Raw genomic sequence first — 7,500 nt, forward strand, 5'->3', positions numbered from 1 at the left:
AGTAGCAGCTAGCAGTCATTTCTCCCTGTTAACAGTTCTGGTACATATAGATCTCAGCTAGTGGCTGGGCTGCTAAGGTCCTCTCTTACCTCCGGCTAGGTAACAGAACTCTGCTCTTACTCCTAGCTGGGCTGCTAAGGTCCTCTCTTACCCCAGGCTGGGCAACAGAACTCTGCTCTTACCCTGGGCTGAGCTGGTTCATCCTGGAGAGGACGATATCCCTTTACTCCGCAGTCCGACAGCACCGGCTCTCTATCACAAGAATGATTACTCTCCTCCTCCTACCCGACGATACAACCTCCAGCGCTTAGCCACACGCACACACACATACACACACACACACACCAATGGGAGCTTGCTATTGACTGGTTCCGTTAGAGAGCAAGTGCTGACACAGAGACTGGGAGCACTGGAGCCTGGCTGTCTGTGTGTGTGATTGTGTAGTCTGATAGATCTGTGTGTGTGTGTGTGTGTGTGTGTGTGTGTGTGTGTGTGTGTGCGCGTGTATGTGTATGTGTGTGTGCGCGTGTATGTGTATGTGAGTGTGTGCGTGTATGTGTGTGTGTGCATGTATGTATGTCTTTGTGTATGTGTGTGTGTGTGATTGTGCCTGATATATCTGTGTTTGTGTGCATGTGGTCTGATATATCTGTGTGTGTGTGTGTGTGTGTGTGTGTGTGTACATGTGTGTGTGCAGGGGAATGTAATTTAATGTTTGTGAGTGTGTGTTTGTGTAAGGGGGGTGTAAGTGTGTTTTAGTGAGTGAGTGTGTATTGTCTTCAGTGTTCTTTAACCTCCTTCAGGTTTAAGCTCCAGTGAATTAAAGGCACCCTTAACAGTTTTTTTTTACCTTAACATAACAATTCCAAAATCATTTTGATGGCACATAACCTTGATGAACGGCACTTCTGCCATTGTCTGAGCAGCTCTCTATAGGTGATTACCGACCTAGCCACTTAGCGACCTAGCGACTTACTGACCTAGCCACTTACCGACCTAGCCACTTACCAACCTAGCCACTTTCTGTGTTCGGATAGGAACACTGCTGCGTTCACACTGATGCATGCGCTGGCTTGGCTCTTGGAGTGGGAAAGGCTCATGTGTGGGGTGTGTGTTAGTGTGTGAGACAAATCTACATGCGCATGTGTGTGTGCGTGCGTGTGTGTGAGATGTAAATACCATCTCCCGGCCCTGAGGTGGCAAGGAGCTGTGATCTTTCTCATGTGACTGTGGAGCAGCTGCAAAAGCTTTACTCGCTGTCTGTGTGCTTTTACATATGGGTGTGTGTGTGTGTGTGTGTGTGTGTGTGTGTGAGAGAGAGAGATACTGAGCCTCCCAGAGCTCAGTAAGTCAAACACAGTGTTTCTGGGTGTGTTTGTGTGTGTGTGTGTGTGTGTGTGTGTGTGTGTGTAAGTGTGTAAGAATTCTTTATGAGCCTCCCCCTTCTCCAGAAGGAGGGCAGATTAAATGACATGTCTTTCAGGATCATGGTTTATAAAAGGCTAATTTAACAGCTGCTCAGCAAGGCAACTCGTAAATAAATATCTGGAGTAAAACATGACCATGTTGAGACTCATGAACACCAGTCTTGTCTCTGTGATGTGCCTTCAGTGATCTAAGGGAGGATGTTCTTTAGAAACAGCCATCACTAATGAATGCCGCCACTTATTCACAGCCATCACTGAGCTAACATGCTAATGATCACCACAGCCAACACTGAGCTAACATGCTAATGAACACCACTGCTTATCCACAGCCAACACTGAGCTAACACGCTAATGAACACCACTGCTTATCCACAGCCAACACTGAGCTAACATGCTAATGAGCGCCACAGCCATCACTGACCTAACATGCTAATGAACGCTGTGTAAGTCCCCGTGTGAGAGGGGCCGGGGTCAGAGCTCTCAGCTCGCTAACCATCAAGGTCACACACCAGAGGGATGATGGCCGTGGCTATTTCAGGACGCTCATTAAAAATGCATGCAGAGCTGTTATTGTTTAACTGATGAGCAAAGTCAGGACAGGAGCTACCTGTGTCATGCAAAGAGTGACAGCAAATCACAAGCAACACTATTTGTCCATCCAAATCAGCATTGTGACATCATCGCAGTAAGCTCTCCATTGTGATGCAATCGTCTGTGATGTCACAGTACTCTTACATCACATATCCATGAGAATGAGCGACCGACTGTCGACTGGCATATTATTGAGTACTCTCTGTTCACACAGAACCCATTAAATATGCTATTTTATAGCATCATATTTCTCAGAAAGAAGAAACTATGGCGCTGACAAACACAAAGTAATCTAACTGATTTTGTCACTAACGCCCGAATTACATGCAGTTAGGCCACAGTGTGACTGATGATGTTTACCATTGTGATGTCACTGGCTTCAGGTCAAGGTTCACAGGGTTGTGTACTAACAGCAGGTCCCTGATGCTTAGTGGCGGTCCAGGCACACTGGCGTTTGAGTGGACCTGAGTCGGAGCTCTGTGGCATTATTGATGACTCAGCGCGCCGCTGGCTTCTGCTGAGGTCAGGAGGGATAGCGTGTGATGTATAGACAGATGTTGGAAGAGTTGGAGTTCAGAACGCTGAATCACGGCTGATGGCAGTGTTTTACACACACACACACACACACACACACTCACACTCAGACACACTCAAGACACGCACACACACACACTCAGACACGCAAACACCAGGTGTTTCTTGAGGGTCTCTCTCTGAGTCAGAGCGAGTTGATGACAGAGACTCTCTCTTTCAGTCTGACATCAGGTGAGCTCAGCTGAGATTTATGTCTGTGATTTTCACCTGGTGTGTATGTGTGTGTGTGTGTGTGTGTGTGTGTGTGCCTATTACCACCCCCATACTCAACGGTTTTACCACAGTCTGTCTGTCTTTGCATCACCCACCTTATAAATCACAAGTATTCTGCTGTCCACACACACACGCACACGCACACGCACACACACACACACACCTTAGGGAATATGAGACACTGTGTATAATGTAAAGCTGTTGGGCAGAGTTGGAGAGTTAGGCGAGAGTGTGAGCGTATGAGAGAGTGAGAGTGCTGGACACTCCAGAGTTCATCTGGTCCTGACTGGTCAGATCTGCCTTCCTGTCCCGTGCTGTTGCTCTGAGTCTGTTTCTTGGTGTCTCTGTGCTGAGAGGTCATTTCTCTGAGACTCTGATTGTGTGTGTTGTGGAGTCGTGTCTGAGTGTGTGTGTGTTGATGGGCGGGCTGTGAGCAGCAGGATGATGAAATACTGTCTGATTAACTGGGAGCCGGAGAGAAAGAGAGAGAGAGAGAGAGAGAGAGAAAGAGAGAGAGTGTGTGAGATAGATAGATAGATAGATAAATGGCTTTGGCAAACTACATTCCATTCAACTGAGCAATCAGAAGACCTCTGGCACTCTGCTCTCCTTTAACTGGGACTGTCAGAGAAGATTAACCCGCCATCAAGATGGAGAGAAAGAGAGGAGAAAAAGAGAGGGATGGGGCAGTGAGAGAAGGAGAGAGGAAGAGAGAGAAGGAGAGAGGGAGGAAAAGAGACAAATGGCAGTGAGAAAGAGAGAGAGAGAGAGAGATGGGGATAGTCATATTGTGTCTCTGGCTCTGTGCTCAGAGAGGTTGGGGGAGTACACAGTATTAAGTACGGAGGGAAGCAGGCTGCATAAAGTATTTTCAAACACATGAAACTACTTCCGCTTGAATAATTCAGCCGTCTATCTGACCCACTTCTCCATGCCTTTCTCTCTCTCTCTCTCTCTCTCTCTCTCTCTCTCTCTCTTCCTCTCCTTCTCTCTCTCTCTCTCTTCCTCTCTCTCTCTCTCTCCCACTGCCCCTCTTATTCCCACTCTATATCTCTCTCTGCCATTCTTGTTCTCATTCTCTCTCTCTTTAATGTGATGAGCAGAAACAGCACAGAGACTGAAATATGAACAAGTGGAGACACACACACACACACACGCACTCATGCTCGCAGACACATACACACACACACAGACACACAATCTCTCTCTCACACACACACACACACACACACACACACAGACACACAGACACAAAATCACACACACGCGTACACATACACACACTGGTCCACTGGTCAGAGTCCTTCAGAAGCTCCCAGTGTGGTCAGATCAGATGGGCTTTAAGGAGATGACTGTAGTTTCTAATGAATTATGAGTCTCTGTGAAAGACTGGACTGTTCACATACATCCCATAGTGCTGTTGCCCAGGGAAACCACTGCTGAATGACTCATGAACGAATGACAGGGTTCTACCCGGTTACTGGGGATGAAGCAGGGGTCCACACACACACACACACACGCACAAACATACTAACAAAAAATGCAGAAGTACATTTTTGGGAAAAAGGAATGGGAGTAAGTCAATTGGAAAAAGGAAATCCAAGTTACCTTTCTTTTTCAAAAAAGGTTTAAAAGCATTATTTCAATGGCTATTTCAAAGGTAAAAGCCATGGGAACATGGGGGGGGGGGGGGGTGTAAAAACCATGGGGGTTGGGAGTTGAAGAACAACCCAGTGGTTGAGAAATGATCATAAACAGCTTGATGGTAAACTAATGTTGCATTTCTGTCGTTACCACACACACACACACACACACACGTAACTCTTTTAAATGTGATTCTGCTTTAATATGACCGCTTCACTGACGCCTCTGGCAGTAGTACAGAGATGGGCAGTGAGCCGTGGGCCAGGGCTGAATCACACACACAAGCACACACACACACACACACACACACACACACACACACACACACACACACACACGCACACGCACACATACACCCACCCACACACACACATGCACACACACACACACATGCACACATACACATGTCATGCACACACACACACACACACACACACACACACACACACACATGCTAGGAGATTATCATTCCTGTCGTGTGTGTGCCAGGCACACTGACCCTTCACAAGACATGCAAAAAGAACAACTGAACAGAGCACACACACACACACACAAAGTCACTTCTCTAATCCCTTCATACAAACTGAAACACACATAATAGCAGCAGAAATGCACCATAAGCAGACACACACACACACACACACACCTTAAGAAGCAAAAGCAAGGCCCACCACGGCCTCAGATTCCTACAACAGACTACACAACGCTGTTACTAAAACACAACAAATGGATCTCAAAGGATCTCCCTATTTACCCACTTCCCTGTGTGTGTGTATGCATGAGTGACTGAGGATGTAGTATCTCTAACCTGACCCCCTCACTGTCGGTGTGTGTGTGTGTGTGTGTGAGTCTGCAGTATCTCTACCGGACTCATCTGCATAGGCCTTACTGTTCCTCTGCAGTCCCATAGGTCTGCTGGGTGATCAGTCAGGCTACATTTATACATGGCCGGCTATTTTCATAAACGGACATTTCTCCCTCTCCGTTTTCAAAAATAACATCATGCACACCTGTCAGTTTTCAGAGAAGTTTCCCCGTGTATATATGCCGTCAAGAGCATGCCAAACCTGTCGGTGGCAGTGTAAGGAGAAGCTCAATCCCACGTTAGCCAATCAGAATCCCGAAATTAGCAACAACAGAAACAAATCACTTCCTATTTCTCTTTTGAATGATATTGTACCACCTGGCGTGTAATGTGACGTTTCTGGCGCGTAATGTGACGTTTGAGAACCTAAAACCCCGTTTCTCCCAGTTGACACGATAACACATAACCGGCGTTATCATAAATCTCCACTTTGGCCGGAGTTTTTAGAAATAATCGTTTTCTGTGATAAAAACAGGGTTTTCGTGTAAATGAGAGGCCAAACCGCAGGGAAATATCTGCGTCTTCCCTTCGTGTAAACGGGGCCTCAGTCAGCCATCCCCATGAATGAGAAGGAGGAAGTGATCTACATACAGCATACAGGGCATGTGCCCATATCTGTGCCCATTATATGCCCAGACCTGTGCCCATTATATGCCCATATCCGTGCCCATTATATGCCCATATCTGTGCCCATTATATGCCCATATCTGTGCCCATTATATGCCCATTCAATGCCCAGATCTGTGCCCTAGTAAGACATGCTTCCGCTTCATTATGCTGTTTATGGGAAGAGTGTGTGCATGTGTGTGTGTGTATGTGTTTCCTTCACTGCTGCTGTTGTTCTGGGTTTGTGCTTTGGGGGTTCAGGTTTGGTGCTTGGCCTGTAGAAGTCTCTATGACTCACTTCAATTAAGGTCAGATTCACACACACACACACACACACACACACACACACACACAGTGCCTGATTCCGCACCCAAGCAGAAGCTAATGCAGTGCCAGTCGGCTCCCCGAGTCAGCCACCAACTCACACACACACACACACACACACAGCCACTCACTCACTCACACACACAACCACACACACACAGCCTCCCCCAGTGACTCTATGCACATCCCAGCCAAGCCCATATCATCCTACTTCCACCATCACCAACTCTCTCTCTCTCTCTCTCTCTCTCACACACACACTCAGGATAAATAAAGTATATATCAATCTATCCCAGTCCCACCACCACCTCTTCTCTGAGCTCTGGATTAAATAGGCCAGGCTTCAGTGATGATGAGGGCATTTATCTGGACAGATTAGTCCATGACACCACCTCAGGCCCTTCCCTTTGATGAAGTCTCCTCTTGCACATCTGGCAAACTCCTCAGAAGAGCTGCTCAAGATTTATACATCTGATCTAAATTACAGGACACTCCTAAGACTGTGGCTTTAAACCCTTTCCTGATGTCTCACGGCAGCATTCATATGATTGAGAAGGAATTACTGATTACCTACTAAATCACCACCTATGGCCACAGTAGTATGAGGGTTTCTCAAGTGCAGGGGCGTTCCTCTCTATCTTCCAGAAGCCCAATTTATCCGAGAGTACCTCCTCCCCTAACACCATCCCAACACATGTAATATGCACTAACCATGCTAATACCACACTAATACAGACGTCCCTTCTACCTTCTCCTCCTACCTATATATCCGTCAACTGCACTTTGTCTTCTATTTACACTTCTGCACTCTCATCCTCTGCTATTTATTATTCCCTAAGGTCTCATTTGCAGTGCAGCTTAAATATTCCTGATTGTTGTAAGTAGCTTCGGATAAAAGCGTCTGCTAAATGATTACATGTAAATATAAAGCATACCGCTGTGTGTGTGTGTGTGTGTGTATATGTGTGCATGTGTGCGCGCACACCTCTCACCACACAGCCCACCAATCACTCGCGTCCATTTCAAATTCACCACTTCCGCCCTCTCGCGCAACTCACCGGGGCACATCTGTATGACACGCATCTACATCGTGCCTGAAAAAAATCCCAGCGGCCAGCTGTGTAAAGCTATTGATTAAATAATCGTCTAATCCAATAGCCTACATGATAGTAACCACTTTCCAAAACAGCATTTGTGTACAGTACACACACACAGGGGGTACACACTCACAGGGGT

At 46.8% G+C, this 7,500-nt stretch overlaps 1 protein-coding gene across 3 annotated transcripts in view; it reads right to left on the minus strand.

Moving 5' to 3' along the window:
• Nucleotides 1-7,500, minus strand: part of LOC121712879 (PAK4-inhibitor INKA2-like) — a 16,998-nt gene that overhangs the window by 8,928 nt on the left and 570 nt on the right. The window contains exon 1 of one of the 3 annotated variants that reach the window (XM_042096958.1): nt 1,009-1,384. The exons of 1 other annotated variant lie outside the window; for it this stretch is intronic. In XM_042096958.1, coding sequence (XP_041952892.1) covers nt 1,009-1,182 — 174 coding nt within the window. In that variant the 5' untranslated portion in view covers nt 1,183-1,384. Of the gene's footprint in view, nt 1-182; nt 458-1,008; nt 1,385-7,500 lie in introns of those variants that run through there. One more of the 3 variants, XM_042096960.1, reaches the window with a different exon arrangement.

The sequence above is a fragment of the Alosa sapidissima genome, chromosome 7 (genome assembly GCF_018492685.1).
Source record: "Alosa sapidissima isolate fAloSap1 chromosome 7, fAloSap1.pri, whole genome shotgun sequence".
Classification (NCBI taxonomy): Eukaryota; Metazoa; Chordata; class Actinopteri; order Clupeiformes; family Clupeidae; genus Alosa; species Alosa sapidissima.